This window comes from Amblyraja radiata, chromosome 2, assembly GCF_010909765.2.
Source record: "Amblyraja radiata isolate CabotCenter1 chromosome 2, sAmbRad1.1.pri, whole genome shotgun sequence".
NCBI classification, from domain to species: domain Eukaryota; kingdom Metazoa; phylum Chordata; class Chondrichthyes; order Rajiformes; family Rajidae; genus Amblyraja; species Amblyraja radiata.
In genome coordinates this window covers 129,277,671-129,302,796 of record NC_045957.1, presented here as the reverse complement: position 1 = coordinate 129,302,796, position 25,126 = coordinate 129,277,671, and the positions used below count along the sequence as shown (strand labels likewise).

At 42.7% G+C, this 25,126-nt stretch overlaps 1 protein-coding gene across 1 annotated transcript in view; it reads left to right on the top strand.

Annotated features, from left to right (window-relative positions):
* Nucleotides 1–25,126, top strand: part of pip4k2a (phosphatidylinositol-5-phosphate 4-kinase type 2 alpha) — a 229,170-nt gene that overhangs the window by 141,550 nt on the left and 62,494 nt on the right. Inside the window, exons 4-5 of the mRNA XM_033015537.1 lie at nt 20,450–20,602; nt 23,370–23,516. Coding sequence (XP_032871428.1) covers nt 20,450–20,602; nt 23,370–23,516 — 300 coding nt within the window. The remainder of the gene's footprint in view (nt 1–20,449; nt 20,603–23,369; nt 23,517–25,126) is intronic.

Genomic DNA, 25,126 nt, shown 5'->3' with positions numbered 1-25,126 from the left:
GACTACGGGTGCTATCTGTACGGAGTTTGTACATTCTTTCTGTGACTGTGTGGGATTTATCTGGGTGCTCTGGTTTCCTCCCACAATCCAAGACATATAGGTTTGTAGGTTAATTGGCTTAGATAAAAAATGTAAGTTGTCCCTAGTGTGTAGTATAGTGCTAGTTTGCGGGGTGAGCACTGGTCAGCGTGGACCAATGGGCCAACAGGCCTGTTTCCACGCTGTATCACTAAAGCCATTATTTACTGGCTGTTGTGGAACCGAGGTAGCATCGAGATAGCATCACTGACTTTCCTCATTAACCTATCCACAACCCTGGCCTGACCAAGGATCATGGAGCTCTATGATCTTTGGGCCTGACCCTATCAGAGATCATCCCATTGTCCCAGTTCTGCCGTCCTCATCTTTTTGCAACTTAAAAATACTTTTTCACTCTTTGCAGTTCTTTTGAAGGGGCTCCGACCTGAAACTTTAACCCTCTTTCTCTTTCCACCGATGACTTGAAGAATAATTCCAGCAGCTTCTGATTTCATTTTAATTTATAAAATATGTTGTCCATCATCCAGTACATTGATTTAAAATTTGAGTGAAACTTGAGTCATTTGATCATTTTGCTTGAATATCTGGACTTTCAAATTATTACTCATTTTACATCATGATCAATTGCATTAACCCTACTTGTTTAAATCGGATGCTGTTTAAAAAAAAATACAAATGAAAAAATTAGCCTACTTAAATTTGACAGGACTTATTGTAGCTTCTCATAAGATTCCATGATCAGCTATTAGAAGGCCATTACATTTGAACTTGTGCAAGAGTTCATTTGACTACATGCCATAGTAATTCCATTCATAGAAACATAGAAAATAGGTGCATGAGTAGGCCATTCGGCCCTTTGAGCCTGCACCGCCATTCAATATGATCATGGCTGATCATCCAACTCAGTATCCCATACCTGCCTTCTCTCCATACCCCCTGATCCCTTTAGCCACAAGGGCCACATCTAACTCCCTCTTAAATATAGCCAATGAACTGGCCTCAACTACCTTCAATGGCAGAGAATTCCAGAGATTCACCACTCTCTGTGTGAAAAATGTTTTTCTCATTGCAATGCAAACATCATGATCAACATTTGTTTTTGCCTTGCTCCGTAAAGAAATTGGAAACTTGCACCAGAGGTGAAGGAAAACAATAGACTGCTTATCGATACAAATCCTTAAGATTATTCAATGTTGTCATGATCCATCAACGTCATTTTACAGATGAACCTTTACCTCTGTATGTTCTTTTTGTATGCTGTCTCATTGTCTGCTGCATCAGGAACAAAAACACAATGCTCTTTTACAGCATGATCATCACCCAGTCTTGCAATTACTTATTAAAGGGAAAAATCACCCTGGGAGTGAGTACACTGTGATCAGTACTCAACGCATCTTCCTCACTTTTAGATAATTAGATATCATTGGGGAACTGTATGTTCCTGTGAGCTGGACTGATAGATGCGTGTGCTTTTTAAACCCTTTTGGTGTGCAGGATTGGGCTTGTTTTTCAGAACCTTTAACAAGAAGAATTTATTTTCTATCACGTTTGATGCAAATTTGACTAATTCAGTCAGTGTGAAGCTGAGGGCTATAGCATACGTCACATTTCTGGAAGGCGATAAAACCAAGTTTATCAGGAAATCAAAATGTCTTCTAAATCCCAGGCATATCATTCTATCTTTTACTTAAACACAGATCTGTAAATTTATATATTGTAATCTTAGATTAGCTGCAAAAGATGAGTCTTTTGTCAATGACCATGAAGGAAATTACTCACAAAAAGCAACAAGATCCTTTGCTTTCCTGTAGAAATAAAGATCAGTCTGAAGGATGGTCCTTATCTGAAACATCACATTCTCCAGAGATGCTGCCTGGCCCGCTGAGTTGTGTCTTTTTGTTTGCACAGCCTTTGCAGTTCCTTGTTTCTGCATATTCCTGTGATCATGTTGGTTTTCTTGGGGTATTCTGGTTTCCTCCCGCTCAGCAGGAAACTATGGACTAGTTACCCTGACATTAGTCTTTGTCGACCCTGACATTGTGCAAGGTGTGGACTCTTATACATCGGCGAGACCAACCTCAGACTGGGTGATCGTTTTGCTGAACACCTTCACTCAGCCCGCGTGAACCAGCCTGATCTTCTGGTTGCTGGACACTTTAATTCTCCTTCCCATTCCTACACAGACCTTTCTGCCCTCGGACTACTCCATTGTCATAGTGAGGCGAAACGCAAATTGTAGGAACAACATCTCATATTTCACTTGTGCAGCTCACAGCCCTGTGGTATGAATATTGATTTCCCTCACTTCAGGCAGCCTCGGAATTCCCTCTCTCTCTATCACTCCCCACCCAAGCCACACTAGCTTCTCATTTTCACCCTTTATCATCGTAACATTTTTGCATATCTTTCATTCATTATTCTTTATCTCTCCACATCACCGTCTATATCTCTCGTTTCTCTTATCCCTAACCAGTCTGAAGAAGGGTCTCGACCCGAAACGTCACCCATTCCTTCTCTCCAGGGATGCTGCCTGTCCCACTGAGTTACTCCAGCTTTTGTGTCTATCTTTGGTTTAAACCAGCATCTGCAGTTCATTCTTACACATTTGTCTTTGGGAACCAGGTGGAATCCATTATTAGGGAGGCAATAGCAGTATAGAAGAAAAGCATGATGGAGCAGAGTCATTGTGATTTATGAAAGAGAAAAAATTATTGGTTGACAAATTAATTACCGTGCTTTGAAGATGTAATGAGCAGGTTAGATGGTTTCATTTAACTATTAAATTTAGTGAATTTGGATTTCCATAGATGCTCACAATTATGCCAAAAGTCACCTGTGCACAAGATAATTGTTTATGGCACAGAGGTAAATATATTGGGAAATACAACTAATTAATATGAAATAAAATTGGGATAAATGGATTGTTTTCAGGTTGCCAAGTATAACGGTGAATGGCACAATGATAACCATATAACCATATAACCATATAACAATTACAGCACGGAAACAGGCCATCTCGGCCCTACAAGTCCGTGCCGAACAATTATTTTCCCTTAGTCCCACCTGCCTGCACTCATACCATAACCCTCATTCCCTTCTCATCCATATGCCTAACCAATGTATTTTTAAATGATACCATCGAACCTGCCTCCACCACTTCCACTGGAAACTCATTCCACACCGATACCACTCTCTGAGTAAAGAAGTTTCCCCTCATGTTACCCCTAAACTTCTGTCCCTTAATTCTGAAGTCATGTCCTCTTGTTTGAATCTTCCCTATTCTCAAAGGGAAAAGCTTGTCCACATCAACTCTGTCTATCCCTCTCATCATTTTAAAGACCTCTATCAAGTCCCCCCTTAACCTTCTGCGCTCCAGAGAATAAAGACCTAACTTATTCAACCTTTCTCTGTAACTTAGTTGTTGAAACCCAGGCAACATTCTAGTAAATCTCCTCTGTACTCTCTCTATTTTGTTGACATCCTTCCTATAATTGGGCGACCAAAATTGTACACCATACTCCAGATTTGGCCTCACCAATGCCTTGTACAATTTTAACATTACATCCCAGCTTCTATACTCAATGCTCTGATTTATAAAGGCTAGCATACCAAAAGCTTTCTTTACCACCCTATCTATATGAGATTCCACCTTCAAGGAACTATGCACGGTTATTCCCAGATCCCTCTGTTCAACTGTATTCTTCAATTCCCTACCATTTACCATGTACGTCCTATTTTGATTTGTCCTGCCAAGGTGCAGCACCTCACATTTATCAGCATTAAACTCCATCTGCCATCTTTCAGCCCATTCTTCCAAATGGCCTAAATCACTCTGTAGACTTTGGAAATCCTCTTCATTATCCACAACACCCCCTATCTTGGTATCATCTGCATACTTACTAATCCAATTTACCACAGCTTCGTCCAGATCATTGATGTACATGACAAACAACAAAGGACCCAACACAGATCCCTGAGGCACCCCACTAGTCACCTGCCTCCAACCCGACAAACAGCCATCCACCATTACCCTCTGGCGTCTCCCATTCAGCCACTGTGTTTCACATTGTGTTTTTTGATTTTGTGTCTTTGGAACGATTTTTATCTTTAATTTGTGTATTGATGATGTCCTTATTATTTATTTTTCTCCGATTATATGTTTTTTTCTCTTCTGTTAACTTTTGTAAGGTGTCCTTGGGTGTCCAGAAAGGCGCCAGCAAATAAAATGCATTATTATTATTATTATTGTTGAATCCATCTTGCTACTCCTGCATTTATACCCAACAGTTGAACCTTCTTAACCAACCTTCCATGAGGAACCTTGTCAAAGGCCTTACTAAAGTCCATATAGACAACATCCACTGCTTTACCCTCGTCAATTTCCCTAGTAACCTCTTCAAAAAATTCAAGAAGATTAGTCAAACATGACCTTCCAGGCACAAATCCATGTTGACTGTTCCTAATCAGACCCTGTTTATCCAGATGCTTATATATATTATCTCTAAGTATCTTTTCCATTAATTTGCCCACCACTGAAGTCAAACTAACAGGTCTATAATTGCTAGGTTTACTCTTAGAACATTTTTTAAACAATGGAACAACATGCGCAGTACGCCAATCCTCGGGGACTATTCCCGTTTCTAATGACATTTTAAATATTTCTGTCATAGCCCCGGCTATTTCTACACTAACTTCCCTCAATGTCCTAGGGAATATCCTGTCAGGACCTGGAGACTTATCCACTTTTATATTTTTCAAAAGTGTCCGTACTTCTTTTACTTTGAAACTCATTGTATCCATAGCTACTCTACTAGTTTCCCTTACCTCACATAATTCAATATCCTTCTCCTTGGTGAATACCGAAGAAAATAAATTGTTCAATATCTCCCCCATCTCTTGACTTCAACTATTTCCAAACTATTTACCTCTATGCCATAAACAATTATCTTGTGCACAGAACACTTTTGGCACGATTTTGAGCATCTATGGAAATACAAATTCACTAATTCACTGCTGTTTTTTTCCCTTTTTCCTTCCGCCCACAATATTTAATATGTAAAAGAATATGTGATTGTTCCATTCTGTTTGTAGTTTCTTTGGTTGTTTGTTTGTCTTTTTGCACAAAGTCCGCGAGCATTGCCACTTTTTCATTTCACTGCACATCTCGTATGTGTAGGTGACGAATAAACTTGACTTGAAATCCGAAATGAATGCAGAGAATCCTATAAACGGCCAGCATCTGTGGAGAGAACAGCAGTGCTAACATTGCAGGTTCTGTGAGGTGATGAAGCAGGTGGCAGGTTGCATTGTCTTTCTACAGCTGGTGCACAAGAGTACAACACTGCCCCTAGCAGGGGCCGCAGAACATTTTTGAAAGAGCGGGGTTGAGCGATCACTGATCACCGGCCTCGATGGTACCCGGTGAGGGAGCGGAGCGACCGAGCGGGGGGAGGGTGGCACAAATATTATTTTTTGTTGTTGCTCGACCTCCAAAAGCTGGGGGATAATGCAGGCCATCCCCCAACTCAAAAAATGGGGGGATATATCCCCCATTCCCCCCCCCCCTCCCTTTCTCTCTCTCCCTCGGGGCCGTCTATCTCCGTTTCTCTCTCCCCCCCCCCTCTCTCTTCACCATCTCTCTCTCGACCCTCTCTTTCTCTCTCATAGAAACATAGAAACATAGAAAATAGGTGCAGGAGTAGGCCATTCGGCCCTTCGAGCCTGCACCACCATTCAATATGATCATGGCTGATCATCCAACTCAGTATCCTGTACCTGCCTTCTCTCCATACCCCATGATCCCTTTAGCCACAAGGGCCACATCTAACTCCCTCTTAAATATAGCCAATGAACTGGCCTCAACTACCTTCTGTGGCAGAGAATTCCACAGATTCACCACTCTCTGTGTGAATTTTTTTTTTCTCATCTCGGTCCTAAAAGATTTCCCCCTTATCCTTAAACTGTGACCCCTTGTTCTGGACTTCCCCAACATCGGGAACAATCTTGCTGCATCTAGCCTGTCCAACCCCTTAAGAATTTTGTAAGTTTCTATAAGATCCTAAGATTCTATAAGATTCCCTCTCTCCCTCTCTCCCTCTCTCCCTCTCCCCCTCTCCCCCTCTCCCTGCTCTCCCCATCTCTCCCCCTCTCCCTCTCTCTCCCTCCCCGACTCTCTCTCCCGACTCTCCCTCCCTTCCACTCGGCGGCTAATCACAGCGCTTCATTCAATGCCCGATATCTCGACTGTGAACCATGCTGAGATGGGCCGTTGAGCGGAGGGGGGGGTGGGGGGGTTTGGGGGGCAGTCGATTTACCGCCACGGCTGGTCACAGTGCGCTTGATCTGAGATTCTGGATGTCGGAGGTCCTCAGAAGAAGAGAAAAATACGCCTGCGAACCGGATAATTTCGGGTTATGAAGTGTGTCTCGCCAAGAATGTTCAAGTTCAAGTTCAAGTTAGTTTATTGTCATGTGTCCCTGTGTAGGACAATGAAATTCTTGCTTTGCTTAAGCACACAGAAAATAGTAGGCATTTACTACAAAACAGATAAATGTGTCCATATACCATGATATAAATATATACACACATGAATAAATAAACTGATAGTGCAAATAACAGAAAGTGGTTGGTAATAATCAGAGTTTTGTCCGAGCCAGGTTTAATAGCCTGATGGCTGAGGGGAAGTAACTATTCCTGAACCTAGTTGTTGCAGTCTTCAGGCTCCTGTACCTTCTACCTGAAGGTAGCAGGGAGATGAGTGTGTGGCCAGGATGGTGTGGGTTTTTGATGATACTGCCAGCCTTTTTGAGGCAGCGACTGCGATAAATCCCCTCGATGGAAGGAAGGTCAGAGCCGATGATGGACTGGGCAGTGTTTACAACTTTTTGTAGTCTTTTCCTTTCCAGGGCGCTCAAATTGCCGAACCAAGCCACGATGCAACCGGTCAGCATGCTCTCGACTGTGCACCTGTAGAAGTTAGAGAGAGTCTTCCTTGACAATCCGACTCTCCGTAATCTTCTCAGGAAGTAGAGGCGCTGATGTGCTTTTTTGATGATTGCATTAGTGTTCTCGGACCAGGAAAGATCTTCAGAGATGTGCACGCCCAGGAATTTGAAGCTCTTGACCCTTTCAACCATCGACCCGTTGATATAAATGGGGCTGTGGGTCCCCCTCCTACTCCTTCCAAAGTCCACAATCAGTTCCTTGGTTTTGCTGGTGTTGAGGGCCAGGTTATTGCGCTGGCACCATATGGACAGTTGCTCGATCTCTCTTCTGTACTCTGACTCATCCCCATCAGTGATACGCCCCACAATAGTGGTGTCGTCAGCGAACTTGATGATGGAGTTCGCACTGTGGTTCGCTACGCAGTCATGGGTATAGAGTGAGTACAGCAGGGGGCTGAGCACGCAGCCTTGAGGTGCACCCGTGCTGATTGTTATTGAGGCTGACACATTTCCACCAATACGAACAGACTGTGGTCTGTGGACGAGGAAGTCAAGGATCCAGTTGCAGAGGGATGCGCAGAGACCCAGTTCTGCGAGTTTGGTAACCAGTTTGGAGGGGATGATTGTGTTAAATGCCGAGCTGTAATCAATGAATAACAGCCTGACATATGAGTTTTTGTTGTCCAAGTGGTCCAGTGCGGAGTGGAGGGCCAGCGAGATCGCATCCACCGTTGATCTGTTGTGGCGGTACGCGAACTGCAGTGGGTCCAGGTTTTTGTCGATGTAGGAGTTGATTTGCTCCATGATCAACCTCTCAAAGCACTTCATCACCACCGGCGTTAGTGCTACTGGTCGATAGTCATTGAGGCACGTCACCTTACTCTTCTTGGGCACCGGTATAATTGATGCCCTTTTAAAGCAGGTGGGGACCTCAGACCTCAGAAGTGAGAGGTTGAAAATGTCCGTAAAAACTCCCGCCAGTTGGTCCGCACAGGTTTTTAGAACACGGCCGGGTATACCATCAGGTCCAGGTGCTTTTCGGGGGTTCACCCCTCTGAAGGATTTCCTGACATCGGCCTCTGTAACTGAGACTGAAATGCCATCACAGCGAATGGGGGATCGGGAAGGCACATCGGTATTCTCCCTGTCAAAGCGTGCGTAAAACGCATTGAGCTCGTCAGGGAGTGATGTTACACCGGCATTCGAGCTGCCTCCTGGTTTTGCCTTGTAGGAGGTGATTGCATTCAGACCCTGCCACAGCTGCCGAACATCTGTCTCGTCCTCCAGTTTGGAGCAGAAGTCCCTTTTGGCCTTTTTGATGGCCTTACCAAGGTCGTATCTGGTCTTCATGTAGGCCACTGTATCGCTGGAGAATTTATTTAACTCCTAGTTTTAGAAAACATTTGTCTATTTCAAGAGAGAGATAGATAGGGCTCTTAAAAATAACGGAGTCGGGGGATATGGGGAGAAGGCAGGAACGGGGTACTGATTGTGGATGATCAGCCATGATCACATTGAATGGCGGTGCTGGCTTGAAGGGCCAAATGGCCTACTCCTGCACCTATTGTCTATTGGCTATTTACAGCATGCTGCTGATATTTCGGGTTGATGAGAAAAAAATAGTGCCTATTTTCCAGGATAACTGGTCCTGATTAATTTCAGGGTAAGGTTCTACTAAATACTGGTAGTGTTGAAGGGCAGCAGAAGATACTGGCCATATTCAACTGTTTTTAGAAATCTGCATTTACCAGAGAGGATCAAAATGAACATTTACCGAGCAAAACTACCTGCTCCAACCACTAAAAATAAAATAAAATGACATACGTTGCAGATTATTTTTGCGAGGGAAACACTTAATGGATTAAGTAAAACCACTGAGACATATTTTCCCTCTTGGTGATGGAAAAATGGAGAAAACATTTCCTACCGATGAGCCCATAAAAGAACTTGGCTTCAGGAATACTGTGAGATTAGCAAGAAGTGACTTTTATTGAGTCTTGTATATGGAAAATGTAACATTTGAATGCTTCTTGGAAATTGGGTCCAGTGTCCTCAGCTATTACTGGACTTGTTACGTCAGATTAATAAATTTATTGTGATCTGGATTTGCTATCCATTACTTGGGATAGTTCAGGAATAACTTTGTCAGAGGGAATATTATGTGCATTAGTTTGTGATAGTTTGACAGCGATTGCTCAAGGATACAAAGCAAAACAATAGATCATGAATGTATATGGGCGACCATGGGTTCCTGGAAACAATACTTATCTTAAATGTCTATTTGTTCAAGAAGGAACTGCAGATGCTGGAAAATCGAAAGTACACAAAAATGCTGGAGAAACTCAGCGCGTGCAGCAGCATCTATGGAGCGAAGGAAATAGGCAACGTTTCGGGCCGAAACCCTTCTTCAGACTGATGGGGGGGGTCTTTTTTAATGGGAGGAGACAAACGAGAAGTTATTGAGGGTAAGGACCAACTCCGCTAGGCGGAGGAGAGTATCAGTGGCCGGGTATATGTTGCTTCTCCGGTCGAGGAAGAACCGGAGGGCTTTGAGACCCTCCTGGTGGGGGATGGAGGTGTAGAGTGACTGGACGTCCATGGTGAAAATGAGAGGGTGAGGGCCTAGAGAATGGAATGCCCGGAGGCGGCGGAGAGTGTCTGAGGTGTCTTGAACATAGGTAGGGAGGGATTTAACCAAGGGGGATAGGATGGAGTCACGGTATGTGGAGATGAGTTCGGTGGGGCACGAACAGGCAGAGACAATGGGTCTACCGGGACAGTCAGGTTTGTGGATTTTGGGGAGAAGGTAAAATCGGGCCGTGCGGGGCTGGGGAACAATTAGGTTGGAGGCTCGGTCGGGCAGGGCATGGGAGTTGATGAAGTCGGTGATGGTGCTATCTTAAATGTCTGCTGTTTCACAGTTGGCGTATTAAAGTATCTATGTTCAATAGCTATCAGTACACACTAGCAAGGTAAATTATGGAGAAATAAATGTATATACATTACGTGGCATCTTTAGAATACAGCATTTATGCCAACAATATTTGTATTATGTCTTCTATGCCTCTCTGTCTAGAATTTTAATTGTCACAAATTATTTACATTGTTTTGTATGTGATGTAGGAGGGGAAAGTGTTATTCTCATCTGCAGAACAAGAGAATTAACAATCATCTTGGGGACAAGTCATGCAAGGCATCATTTGTTGACTGGACTAGAGATCACTGGAACCGTCTAATGAAAGTGACCTTTAGCAATAGTGTCCTCATGAGACCCTGGTCTAGAACTATAAAGAAGCCTACGTATGGATGATTGTGTTTGTTGCATTTGGTCGTTTAATTGTAAACTCGTTACTTATTTAAATTCAGAATACTAACATTTGATGGATCTCCCATGACTTAATTTTCTTTATGCACCTTGGTCCTATCTTCTGATGGACTGTAGGTAATTATATGCAAGAAATGTAATTGTTGCAGATTAAATGGCAGAGTGTTGACATTTCGGCAAAACTGCTCTTAAAATGAAGGACAAGGTACTGAACAAAATGCTTGATAGCAACTTAAAGTTTTTGATCAATTTGTAAATCTTTAATTGGAATAAAATGCAGTGAACTGCACTTACATATGGGAAGCTACATTTCATCAATGAATAATCTCAGGGGCATAATATTGAAGTTATTTCTGTTAAATAATAAGTGTATGGTGACACAACTGGGAAAACTAGGTATCTATAAATGCGGCATTTATGTGTGGGAATAAGGGAGCCTTAATAAAAAATGTCTGTTTTTTGCAATAGCATGTATTTCATGTTGCAAAACAAGTTCTTACACCCCTAAAATTGGCAGCCCGTGTGAATCTCAAATTTTGCCAAGAGTTTTCTTGTGTGCAAAATCAATCTGTTACAGAGGTCGAATGCACTTTCATCTGGTACTGTAAAATCAACAAAGCACAACTTCCCTCCAGTTTGAAGAGCAGCAATATGGGACACTGTTGAATATGTAACAGATGGCAATGTTCTGTGGATTTCAGATAAGAAAACCTCTGCAAAATGGAATGAAGTGGTAAAAAAAAAAAATCAAATGAGACCTAACAGAAAATGGGGACTTTTGTAACGTGGGGATTTTTGTGCCAAATAAGAGTAGGATGTTCATTTATAATTTGTTTTCTTTCCTTCTGCTGGATCAGGTGTATAGAATAATTATAAACTTTTACAAAAGTATTTTTTCCAACAAATTCGGCATAAGGCAGACGACATGTCATTGGAATTGGAGGTACAAGGAACTGCAGATGCTGGGTTTACATAAATAACACAGTGCTGGAGTAACTCAGTGGGTCAGGCAACCTCTCGTATCTCAATTTTCAGTAACTAACCTTAATCCTCCCCCATTCCCTCCCTTTCTTTCCCTCCTCTTCCCTGTACCCTACTATATTCACACTCATTTCTCCCCTCCTTCGCCCCTCCTTCCTACATTCCTTCCTCCTGCTTCACAAATTAAACTATTTTATCTGTTATAATTTAGAAGATTAAGGGGGGATCTTTTTGAAACTTACAAAATTCTTAAGGGGTTGGACAGGCTAGATGCAGGAAGATTGTTCCCAATGTTGGGGAAGTCCAGGAGAAGGGGTCACAGTTTAAGGATAAGGGGGAAATCTTTTAGGACCGAGATGAGGAAAACATTTTTTTCACACAGAGAGTGGTGAATCTCTGGAATTCTCTGCCACAGAAGGTAGTTGAGGCCAGTTCATTGGCTATATTTAAGAGGGAGTTAGATGTGGCCCTTGTGGCTAAAGGGATCAGGAGGTATGGAGAGAAGGCAGGTACAGGATACTGAGTTGAATGATCAGCCATGATCATATTGAATGGCGGTGCAGGCTCGAAGGGCCGAATGGCCTACTCCTGCACCTATTTTCTATGTTTCTTTGCATGGACAGAGTTAATTACCAATCCACAAAGCATAGATTCCAAGCTTTGCATATGGTCCTAAGTTAAGACAGAGCCAAATTCCTTAACTCCTTAGCATTGAATCTTGGATAAGTACAAGTTTCGCAATGCACTGGTAGTTTGTTGTTTATACCCGTCAACCTGCCTCAGCTGCTAGCCTTCCCTTAGGAGAATAGAATGGCACAAGAATTGGAATTTTACCCTCCAGTCACCCCTGTGAGGTCCCTCCCCACCATCACACCAGATCTCTTCTATAGTTGAAATAAAAGGGGGCCACGAGATGGGAAAGATTTAATAGGAAGTTGAGAGGCAATATTTTCACACACAAAAATAGTAGCTTTATGGAATGAGCTGCCAGAGGAGGTAGTTGGAGCAGATGCCATCACAACATTTAAAAGACATTTGGACAAGTACATGGATAGGAAAACCTTTAAAGGACATGGGCCAAACACAGGCCGGTGGGACAAGCGTAGATGGGAGATCTTGGTGGGCCTAGGCAAGTTGGGCCAAAGGGCCTGTTTCCATGCTGTTTGACTCTGATTCTATGACATGCTTGTGGTATGGGGTTGTGGGAGGGTACAAGAGGATACATAGCTTTGCTGGCTACAAAGCACAGTAATGAAAATAAGACTACCGCTTATTAAACAAGTACAGCTCGTAAGACAGATAGATTATGTCAGGAAAATGAATATGATAAGATGGAGATGGGATGAAGAAGGAGGATTAGATACAAATCATTTTATCAGTCCCACTACTGCCAACAGCCTGAACAAATAACATCTCACTAATATCTATTGCTATCTCCTAACTTTGTATTTGGTACTCTGGCATTCCCATGTCCTTCGGACTATCTCCTGTTGCACTCAGATGTTCAAATGTTCACCTCCTTGTCCGGTGGGTAATGGAAAGGGATGCGGTGTCGCACAATCTGGTTGACTCCTGATTTAGAGATGTTGATACGTAGGTGGTGAAGCTGAAGGCTGTTTCTAAAGCTAATGGTGCAGTTGGGAGGATGTTACATGTGAAGAAGTCCTGTTGAAAACATCTTTAAAGCACGGCATCTAAATCCTTGGAGCTTATTCCTGGAATTGCCGACTTTGTTAGACTGTGCCCATTCTGACTAAAGCGTAATAAATAACTTTAAGGAAAATAAATTATTATTGATGTCCTGCCAGAAAAGTATATTTTGAATCATTGTATTTTTCTCATGGGGATTCCCAATGCCTACTGGACTCCCACAGATGGATGTAGTACATACAACTCTCTCTTTGCATATCTTCCAATGTCATTGCAGTGAAAAATTCGGGCCATTCATTACTTTTCCTACATTGTGCTATTTTCCAATGTTTTCCAGGTCAGATTCATTTCATGAGTGCTAGCACCCCTTCCTCAGCCACACTACATTTTACTTTCACGAGTTGCAGGCTGGATGGGTCCCAACCCAAAAAGCTCTCTCTCCATTTCCACCACACCCGCTGAGTTCTTCGGTAGGGTCTCGACCCGAAACATCACCCATTCCTTCTCTCCAGAGATGCTGCCTGTCCGGCTGATTTACTCCAGCTTTTTGCGTCTATCTTTGAGTTCCTTTTTTGTGATTTTTGTGTTTTGCTCCAGATTGCAGCACCTGTAGTTTGTTGTGCCTCCTGGTGTTGTGCTAAAGTAGCTCCCTGCTGATGCTGAAATAAGCAGGTAACATGGTTTTAGAGAGCAGCCTGCAATGCAGCAGCCCAGCACATTCCGAGAGTAACCTTACTTAATTGCTGCCACCTTTTACTTTGATCCTTCCAATTTATTAACATTTTGTTCCTGCTGTCTCAGTCTTATGAAAAACAGATACATCTCCCTTGCTAACAGCTGCATTAAAACATGTGTTTCAATTATGTGCAAAGCATTTTCCTTTGCATCTGCAGCTTTTTAATAATAGTCAAGGAAAACCTTCAGTCTGATTAGAAGTTCTACTTTCCCTGTAGACATCAATCTCTCTTTCCACTGCAGCTGTGCTTTGTGGTCTGTGCTACTCTGGTTATAAACCCTTTTCATTTATCCCTGAATTTAAATTGCAAAAATTGCTTGACATTCCCAGGCTGCGGAATCATTTTATTTCGAAGGCGATTCCCTGGAATTGTGAATGACTCCATTTCAGTGGTTTCCACGGTTATTCATGGCTAATGTACACCCTGCAGTCCCAATGTATTTGGGGATGGAATTACTTTTAGAAACATAGAAAATAGGTGCAGGAGTAGGCCATTCGGCCCTTCGAGCCTGCACCGCCATTCAATATGATCATGGCTGATCATCCAACTCAGTATCCTGTACCTGCCTTCTCTCCATACCCCCTGATCCCTTTAGCCACAGGGGCCACATCTAACTCCCTCTTAAATATAGCCGATGAACTGGCCTCAACTACCTTCTGTGGCAGAGAATTCCACAGATTCACCACTCTCTGTGTGAAAAATGTTTTTCTCATTTCGGTCCTAAAAGATTTCCCCCTTATCCTTAAACTGTGACCCCTTGTTCTGGACTTCCCCAACATCAGGAACAATCTTCCTGCATCTAGCCTGTCCAACCTCTTAAGAATTTTGTAAGTTTCTATAAGATCCCCCCTCAATCTTCTAAATTCTAGCGAGTACAAGCCGAGTCTATCCAGTCTTTCTTCATATGAAAGTCCTGACATCCCAGGAATCAGTCTGGTGAACCTTCTCTGGACTCCCTCTATGGCAAGAATGAGAGGTCCAGGAGGATAGTTTGGGAGGTGATTATCCACCATTGACGGTGACTTCTCTCTGTGAGTTCTCAATACATAACCCCAAGATATAATAAATATTAATAAATATATAATAAGCCTTTATTGTCATTGTACTTAGAAATACAACCTGGAAATTAGGAGAGCTACTACTGATCAGTGCAACCAAAACAAGTCCAAACAAGACAAAAACACATCCAATACATTATTTAAATGCTTAAAATAGTAGATCAATTATAATTATCACACCTCGGTAGAACATTGCACTGGGAGAATATTACACTTTAAAATTTAATAAATACTTAAAAAGAATTTTTAAAAATATGAAATATTAGCTTAGTGGCCTGTGTTATAGTGGAATGGATGGCAGCATCTCTTCATGTCGTGTGGATATTTGAGGAATTTAGAGTTCTGATGGCCCAGGGAAAGAAACTATTCTTGAGTCTGTTTGTCCGGCTTTTGACGCACCTGTACAGTCTACCAGAGGGCAGGAGGTTGAACAGGGACTGTCCAGGATGGGAGGGGTCTTTGATTATTTTCCTGGCTCTACGGAGGCACCGAGAGCTGGAGATGTCTTCCAGGGAAGGCAGAGGGCAGCTGATGATTTTCTGGGCAGTTTTGATCACTCTCTGCAGGGCTCTCCTGTCTGCTGCTGAGTAGCCAGCATACCACACCGTGATACAATATGCAGCACACTCTCGATGGTGGAGCTGTAGAAGGTCACCAGCAGCTTCTCCTCTAAACTGTTCCTCCTTAGCACTCTCAGCAAGTGCAATCGCTGCTGGGTCTTTTTTACCCCCGCTGAAGTGTTGGCGGACCAGGAGAGGTCCTCCGCGATGTGCGTTCCCAGGAATTTGATGGTGGAAACCCTCTCGACACAGTCCCCGTTGATGTAGGGCGGGGCAGGGGCAGACTACTCTGTGCCTTCTGTAGTCGATGACCATTTCCTTTGTTTAGCTGATGTTGAGTGCCAGGTTGTTCGCAGAACACCACTGTGACAGCTTCAGGACCTCGTCTCTGTTTGCTGCCTCGTCTCCTCCTGATATGAGTCCGACCACCGTGGTGTCATCCGCAAATTTAATAATGGAGTTTGTGGAGTGGATGGGAGTGCAGTCGTAAGTGTACAGAGAATAGAGGAGTGGGCTCAGCACACAGCCCTGTGGAGAACCAGTGCTAAGAGTGAGGGTGGAGGAGCAGTGGGGGCCCATTTTGACTATTTGTGAGCGGTTAGTGAGGAAGTCCTTTATCCAGGTGCAGGTGAGAGGGGGGAAGTCTAAGTCCGACAACTTGTTGACTAGTATGTCAGGGATGATTGTATTGAAAGCTGAGCTATAGTCAATGAAAAGGATCCTTACATGGTTCCCCGGGTGTTCAAGATGGCGCAGTGCAGTGTGGAGGGCAGTGGTGATGGTGTCCTCCATCGATCTGTTTACCCTATAAGCAAACTGATGAGGGTCACGGTTTGACCCTCATCAATGAGGGATATCAGAACTATCCCTAATTTTCTGTCTCCACTTCTATTGCTATTGCACCATAAATTCCCAGGAATCAGTGAATATCCTTGCACCTTTCCACTGCCTACCTGTTAATCTTCTCCGATGAAAGAGCTTGGGATTTTATGTCTGTTTCCAGAATCTGCTGCCAGAAATGAGAATGATCTGCCCTGCAGAGCTTACTGAGTGTAACTAGGGTCTCTATGATGGGGATGTTGGCCTCGGGGAGAATTCTGGCTTGGGGGGCTCTTATCTTTCCAGTGTATTTGGAGGTGAAGATAGCATTTGTTGTATCTCTTCAGTGCTTTGAGATGTCTACCCTCCCAGCACATGGTACAGAAACATTTACCAGGGAGCATTGCTACCCCAGTAAAGCATGGATTTGTGCTAGGTTGTAGATCGTGTTTAAATCTTCATTTTCCTTATCTTGAACTCTTATTGAAGATAGTGCTGCCTACACCTGCCACAGAGAATGCCAATTCCCAGGTCCTGTTTGACCACCTAATCAGTTACTGAATAGCCCCTCTCCAAAACGCAATGTGGATTCTGTTCATCTAGTGGCAGAGTGGATATGATATTCAATGTGTGACAACTCCAAAATGAAATGCCCAGAGCAGCACCAATCACAACACATGACCTTGTTGAATATTACTGGAGAGTCCATGGAGCATTCTTCCCAAATTCAGCTGTCATAGAAACATAGAAAATAGGTGCAGGAGTAGGCCATTCGGCCCTTCAAGCCTGCACCGCCATTCAATATGATCATGGCTGATCATCCAACTCAGTATCCTGTACCTGCCTTCTCTCCATACCCCCTGATCCCTTTAGCCACAAGGGCCACATCTAACTCCCTCTTAAATATAGCCAATGAACTGGCCTCAACTGGCCTACATTCTGTGGCAGAGAATTCCAGAGATTCACCACTCTCTGTGTGAAAAATGTTTTTCTCATCTAGGTCCTAAAAGATTTCCCCTTTATCCTTAAACTGTGACCCCTTGTTCTGGATTTCCCCAACATCGGGAACAATCTTCCTGCATCTAGCCTGTCCAACCCCTTACGAATTATGTAAGTTTCTATAAGATCTCCTCTCAATCTTCTAAATTCTAGCGAGTACAAGCCGAGTCTATCCAGTCTTTCTTCATATGAAAGTCCTGACATCCCAGGACTGTCCATGATTATTTATGTCTTACTTTTGCTACAGGGAGGCATGCAAGCCATAACCCTAACAATAGGATTCCCAACTGACCCAACCTCTGTGAAGACTGATGTCAAGCAAGGTTGTCATTGTCTTTGACCTTTTTCCAATTTTTCTCATGGGGGCAGCGCATCATCTCTAACAAGCTTCCAGCTGGACTGGAACTAACCTACCAGACAAACGGGAAACTATTCAATCTATTTCACCTTCTTTCCAGAGCCAACACAGATTTGATCTAAATTTTGACCGCCTCAACTACTTGTCAGTTGTCGGCTGTTTTTTAACAATGAAGTTCATAGACTTGGATCCTGTGGTGAGCGGTGAAACTACAGTGCTTGCCACTGAGGTTGAACAAAGCTGCTCAAAAGTAGTTCTCAAATATCTGAACATATTTGGATCACTGATGTTCCTCAATAAGTTTTTGTTATCGTTGAGTTTTGATACAACACATTGGAGTTAATCTATATTGATGCAAGGAAATTTAAAGTGCAATCATTATAAACTGCAAACTCCTGTAGATTCATGCCATGGATATGAATGAAAAAGCACATGTGAGATGTACAGTAAAACAAGAGAGCCTTTTGAGAAATCTTGAATCCAACAATTATTCAGCAGTGTTGTCCAGCATGCGCGCTGACAGATATAATCTCTGAAAATGCAAAACAAAAGGATGCTATATTTTAGAAACTCATAGCACATATTATCAGCAAATTATATTCCTTTGTAGTGTTCTCTTGTCCAAACCAAAACAGGTGTTGCAAACTGAACATATGCGGACAATTATATTTTGTGAAGGTGTAGGGCAGACTGATTGTAGTACCTTAATAAAGGATCACGTTTCTTTATTATTAATGAAAGAAGTATACTTTTAACAGACCTCAAAGTATTTCTTTTTGGAACAAAATGTTGCTGTACTGTTCCTGGCTACTTTGAATTAACAGTTTTGACTTTGCACAAAACATATTTAACCTCTGATACAGTCAGAACTGTGAGGCTAAAAAATTAAATCTCGGAATTTAATACTAGGAATGGTAGGTCCTCTCCACAATGTTGGAACAAATATACCTGGAGGATATATCGATTGAGGCAGGGTTTGCAAATATTCTGGGAGATGCTTTGTTGTTATTGTAATTATCAATGTTCGAGACTAAGTGGGACCCGTTGGGTCCCTGTCACATAGGAGGATTGGTCGCCCAAAGCAATATTCCACCACTCACCCATAGCCCGCAACTGCACAGGCACAGCTCATTTCCCCTCATCCCTAGACTCTCTCCCCTCCTCTTCACCCTCCCTCTTCTTTCCCCTCTCCTCCTCTCCTCCTCCCCTCCCCAATCTCTCCCTCACATCCCTCTTCTTCTCCTTTCCTCTACCCTCAGTCACTCCCTCCCTCCCTCCATAACCTCTCCCCTCCCTACTCCCATCCTCTCCCTCTATCCCCTCTCCCCTCCAACTCTCCACTCTCCCTCACCAGGATCTCGAGGTTGCCGCTTCTCTCCCTTCTTGTGTGCCCCGGAGGAGCATCAGCCATCGGCGCGGATCCTCGGCTCGGCCCGGAAGCACCACCAGCGTGTGGGCGAGGGGGGAAGAGCTCGGATAAAAGACGGGGAGAGGGGGGGTATCGCGGGGGAGGGGGCAGGAGCCAGCGAGGGGACCAGAGGGGAAGGGGCTGGAGCTGAGGGCCATTGCGAAGCTTCGGCGGCTTCGACCACCCCGGGCCGCGGAGTTTGAACTGGCCCGTTCGCAGCGCTTGGATTCAGCCGCGGGACTGACATTACTTACCATCGGGCGGTGTCACAACTTCCGAAGCCTGGATCGCCTCGGCGCAGAGGGAGAACAAGGAGGGAAGAGACAGAGACTTTAAGACTTTTGCCTCCATCACAGTGAGGAGGTGCCTGGTGAACTCACTGTGGTGGACGTAAAATTTGTGTTTATTGTGTGTTTTGTAATTTTTATTATATGTATGACTGCAAGGCAACAAAATTTCGTTCAGACCGAAAGGTCTGAATGACAAAAATAAAAATAAAAAATTCAATTCAATTCATTCAATTCAATTCAATTGTGATGGCAGTGCGTTTGGGATTCACGGCAAGCGCTGGACACTCTCCTCCGCTGGGATCAGATTCTCCGCTTTCCTTTTGGTGACATCTCCCGGGCCAGGCCGCTTCCGGTGCCTCCGAAAATTGTGTCCGGTTGGAGACTTCCGCCGGTCAGCCTCAGCCCCAGTAAAGACACGATGGTGCAGGAAGAGGCGGACCGTCCCGCAGAGTGACAGAAGAAGACACCAATCCGCGCGGCACTGACTGGCAAGAGAAGAGATCAATCTGCGCAATCGTGGTTTTTAATATTTTTAAACCTCGCTAATCTTTACAATAGACCACCGATTGGAACGAAACTTGGTGCACTCGCAGCACGGGAGAATGGTGAGTAAGCTGGCGAAAACTCGTAGAGCTATCGCGTACCGTTTTTGCGCAAATAGAAAGACCGCGCAAACTGGAAGAGCACAAGATCAGAATTTTAGTTATGTATAGAAGATAGATAGATTGCTTTGAACTTTCATTGGTGAAAGTGACAACGTTTCAAATCCTACACTTCAACCAGTTTGCAAATATGTCACAAATCGTAATGATCATATCTGTTTACAGTCATGTTGATTGATGGAGAAATTATGGGCAAGATTCTGGATAATACCAAAATTACATCTTTAACGTTTATTTGATCTTCCAGAGTAGCCAGATGGATTTACTATTTTGTCAGATGGACAGAATTTCTAATAATACAATAGTCCCTGATCTCACTTCTGGCCTTCATTACATACTGAAATCCTGAGATTAAAATTGAACCTCAGGCTCCTAACTTGGCAAGAGGAGCCTCATCCATGCCAGGATAACATTTGATAATACTACTTATTCTTTTCCTCCATTGCTGTTTTTAATTGTTTGTCCCTTTAATAGTTCCTAATCCATGAGATGAACAGCTTGTTCCTAATCCTTTGCCAACGTTGACAGAGCTGGATCTCTCAAAGGAGTTCATAAGTACAATGTGACAACAGCCACTGTGAAACAATGTGATCAGCATGCTGTTTTTTATTTCTTTTAGAATTCAGTGACACGAAGTGCTCCCTTTTCAAATGACTCCCAAGGTCGAAGTGGAGCTCGGTTTCACACCACGTATGACAGAAGATATGTAGTCAAAACGATATCCAGTGAAGATGTGGCCGAGATGCACAACATATTGAAAAAATACCATCAGGTAACAGCTGGAACCAAATCGGGCAAACTCCATTGAAGTAAAAAAATAAATTCCATTTTATGTTTCAAACTTTGTCTCTTTGTTCGGAATAATCGTTAAGAATTTCATAAACATTGCAATTCGTCACCCAGAGTAAGTCTGATCAGAACTTTGAGTTCAAGGTGTACCAAGTTTGATAAATTGTGGAATGAGGTTATTGTTTCTTTTCTCACTAATAACTGTAAAAATGAATATCAGAAAATATCACTAACTGAGATGAACTGATGATACTGGCCTCAGTTATTTTACAATTTGCAAAAGCTCAAAATAAGATTACTCTAATTTTTTAATTTGAGAACATTATTTACTCCAAAATATGCAAATATTTTCACTTGATGTTGTTGTGCCAGCATTTTAGTTTCAAAACCTCATTTACAAATGTATGTTCCTAATTTAAATAAATATTTGTAGACCTTTAAGCATTTTCAAAAGCAGAATCATTTCATCAATTTATTTTGAACTATTTAATTTTTCTAACATCAATTTTTAACTGCGTACAAAAAGCAACCGATTCATTGTCCATCAGTTGTTTAAGAAAGAACTGCAGATGCTGGAAAAATTGGGAAAAAAATTGTCTACCATTGTCCATCAGTAATTGTTTAAGACCCAAGTTGCAAAGCTCTTCTCTAGTGTTCTGGGAGTAGTCGTAGTTTATACAGTATTTCAAAAGAAAATAAACTATGATAGCTCCATGATGAGATACAGACTCTCATTTTCAATTGTGTAAAAGATAGCAGAATCCATTTATTGATATTGTGAATGCAACGTGATAAAATAGCATTAGTATACCACAGTGGAAAACTTCATTAGTATGTAAAGATTTTCACCCGATAACATTTAGTTGGCTATCAAGATTTTTTTCCAGAAATGTCCTTGTCCTTATTTTTGGCTAAGCAATGCAAACTAAAGGAACAGCATCTCATATCCTGCTGGGATAGTTTATAATCCAACTGCATGAGAATAGAATTCTCCAATTTTAGGTAACTAACTAACCAACAGCAACCCTTTCGCCTTCCACCTATATCACATCCTCTGGCTTCACATTTTACGACTCTTCTCTCTGTATCTCACTGCCTTTTGTAATCTTCCCTCTCTGACCTTTGCGCACCCATCAGCCAAATCAAAGCCCCCTTCACCTGCATCCACCTATCCATTTTAATGGATCACAGATTTCAGTGCAAGAAAATGATCAGCAACAGAATCACTTACCTGTTATTCAGGCATATTCAGTCCTGTTTTGTGGAGAGGTTTTGTTTTGATTTTACTTAACACTGCATGCTTTCTTTAAAAAGCAGAAAGGGAACCTCTGCTGCACTCCCTCAATAACAGTCTTGATGAGTAATATAGTCATTTTGTGAATTTTACACTGGTGTAATAGATGGATATCTCCGCAGCATAATAAAAGACATTGTCATTATAATCACATAAGCCCTCTAGCAAGATGTGAAACCACTGCAGAATGCGACTCTATAATGGTCTGTTGCTGTGCACTGACTTAAGGAGTACCCACATGTCTGCATTTTTCCACTTCACACAACTGCTATTCTTTGCTGAAATTATTAGTAGTATAACGTAGTTTTTCCCTCCCCATTAAAAATAAATATTGCACATAGTTTATTTGCATTCATTGAGGACCCTCACAATGAAGGGAATTTTTTTATTATTCAGGCAGGATAGGATTCAAGTGCAGTTCCCAAGGTGAAAGAATAATATGGCATCTCCTGGACTCCTGAGTTTGGCCATGATTTTTATTTTTATCAATTTTATATATTTGTAAATTTTCTGTCAGTCATCTTATGATTAGATTTAAGTGATTGTGATCAGATTGTCATGGTTAATTCCCATTCTATTGGTAAGCCAAATCTGCTTACTGAAATTTTCATCTGTTTTTTAATAGACAATAGGTGCAGGAGTGGGCCATTCGGCCGTTCGAGTCAGCACCGCCATTCAATGTCATCATGGCTGATCATTCACAATCAGTATCCCGTTCCTGCCTTCTCCCCATATCCCCTGACTCCGCTATCGTCAAGAGCCCTATCTAGCTCTCTCTTGACAGTTTCCAGAGAATCAGCCTCCACCGCCCTCTGAGGCAGAGAATTCCACAGATTCACAACTCTCTGTGTGAAAAAGTGTTTCTTCATCTCTGTTCTAAATGGCTTACCCTTATTCTTAAACTGTGGCCCCTGGTTCTGGACTCCCCCAACATCGGGAACATGTTTCCTGCCTCTAGCGTGTCCAAACCCCCCTTAACAATCATATATGTTTCAGTAAGATCCCCTCTCATCTAAATTCCAGAGTATACAAGCCCAGCCACTCCATTCTCTCAGCATATGACAGTCCCGCCATCCTGGGAATTAACCTTGTGAACCTATGCTGCACTCCCTCAATAGCAAAAATGTCCTTCCTCAAATTTGGTGACAAAAACTGCACACAATACTCCAGGTGTGATCTCACTAGGGCCCTGCACAACTGCAGAAGGACCTCTTTGCTCCGATATTCAACTCCTCTTGTTATGAAGGCCAACATACCATTCACTTTCTTCACTGCCTGCTGTACCTGCATGCTTACTTTCATTGACTGATGTACAACGACCCCCAAATCCCATTGTACTTCCCCTTTTCCCAACTTGACACCATTTGATTACTATTCATGCATGTCTAAATTGTGTTGCCTGTTGCATTAAACATTTGCTTCCTTCATTATGTTCCTTTCCTTTTATTCCATGCAGTATATTGTGGAATGCCATGGAAACACCCTCATTCCACAGTTCCTGGGAATGTATCGACTGACAGTGGATGGGGTTGAGACCTACATGATTGTTACAAGGAATGTTTTTGGTCATCGACTCCATGTTTATCGGAAATATGATTTGAAGGTAATGAGAACTGAGATATAATGATGTCTCATTTTTTGTCATGCAAGTTTTGAAACTATTGACAACTTATTTCTATTTTTTTAAATCTTAATCTTTATGGTCTCTCTGATTTTTGTTTTGTTTAAATGATGTTTTGCATGTTTGCCAGTTAACACTACCAGCTGTTTTCTTTCTGCAAGCATTTTGACTAATTAAAGACATTGGTAGGGAAACTCTAATTTATCTCCTAGCCAGTGAACCACAATTACTCGAAGCAAGATTGATTGCACGTTTCAGAAACCAATAATTCATTCAATCCCTTCCTTTTCACTGTGTGCATTTAAACCTGCTTCAAATCATGCAGGAGAAAGTCTCCCACTACTATCGAAGGAACGAGAATATTGCTAGTTATCCATCTTAGATCAACAGGTTTGAGGGATTTCAGCTGATCAGTATTCAATTAGCATAAACATGGAGACTGGAGTCCCAACTCTCTTACATGGGGGGAGACCTGACCTGCAATTACATACATCTATCCCAGATCTTTAATTTATCAAAATGGCCTGACTGTATTTTATATTATACGATACCGTGCCAATGTAGAAACAAGGAACTGCAGATGCTGGCTTGCTTAGGAGAGGCACAAAATGCAGCTGTAACTCAGCAGGTCAGGCAGCATCCCCAAAGAACATGGACAGGTGACATTTCGGGCTGGGATTCTTCCTCAATCGCGGAATAGTTACAGCAGAAAATAGCGATTTGTCATCTTGAGATTGTGCCTAGCCCTAGCAAGGGAAATCCCACTCCATGTAGTCTACATCGACACTGCAAGTTCTTTGACCAGGTCTAACCTGTGAGACTTGTCCAAATGAATGGAAGCTTATGGGATCCACGGTAATTTGGCATATTGGATCCAAAATTGTTTGGGAAGCAAAGGGTGATGATCGAGAGTTTCTTGCAGTTTGTCCAGTGGTATAACACAGGGATCAGTCCTGGAACCCTTGCTGATTGTTCTATAAATAATGTGAATGCAAGAGGTATGGTTAGTAAATTCCCAGATGACGTGAATATTGGTGGTGTTGGTAGGGTTGGAGGGTAGTCTTCCACTACAGAATGATACTGATGAGTTGTCAAAATGGGCAGAGTAATGGCAGATGGAATATAATCCTAAAAAGAATGAGGTGATGCATTCTGGGCTAGGATAACTATTGTATCGGTAAGCCAAAAAAGGTTAAATGCTGCCTGTTTTGGGCTTCAAAGGTTCAAAGGTTCATTTATTGTCACATACACCAATTGGTGTAGTGAAATTCAAGTTGCCATTGCAGCACATTAATGAGAATACAACATAACATTATAAAGGAATTTAACATTAAACATAAAAACATCCCCCCACAATGATTCCCACTGTGAGGGAAGGCCCAAAGTCCAGTCCCCATCCCCTTGTCCACCCATAGTCGGGCCTATTGAGGCCTCCGCAGTCGCCGCTACGGGACCCGATGTTTCAGGCCCTTCTCGCCGGGTGATGGTGTCGGGAGAACCCCCCCGCAGCTTGGGACACCTGGAACGGCCTCTTCCTTACTGGAGACCGCAGCTTCCGAAGCCAACATGCCGCGCTGGACGGAGCTCCACCA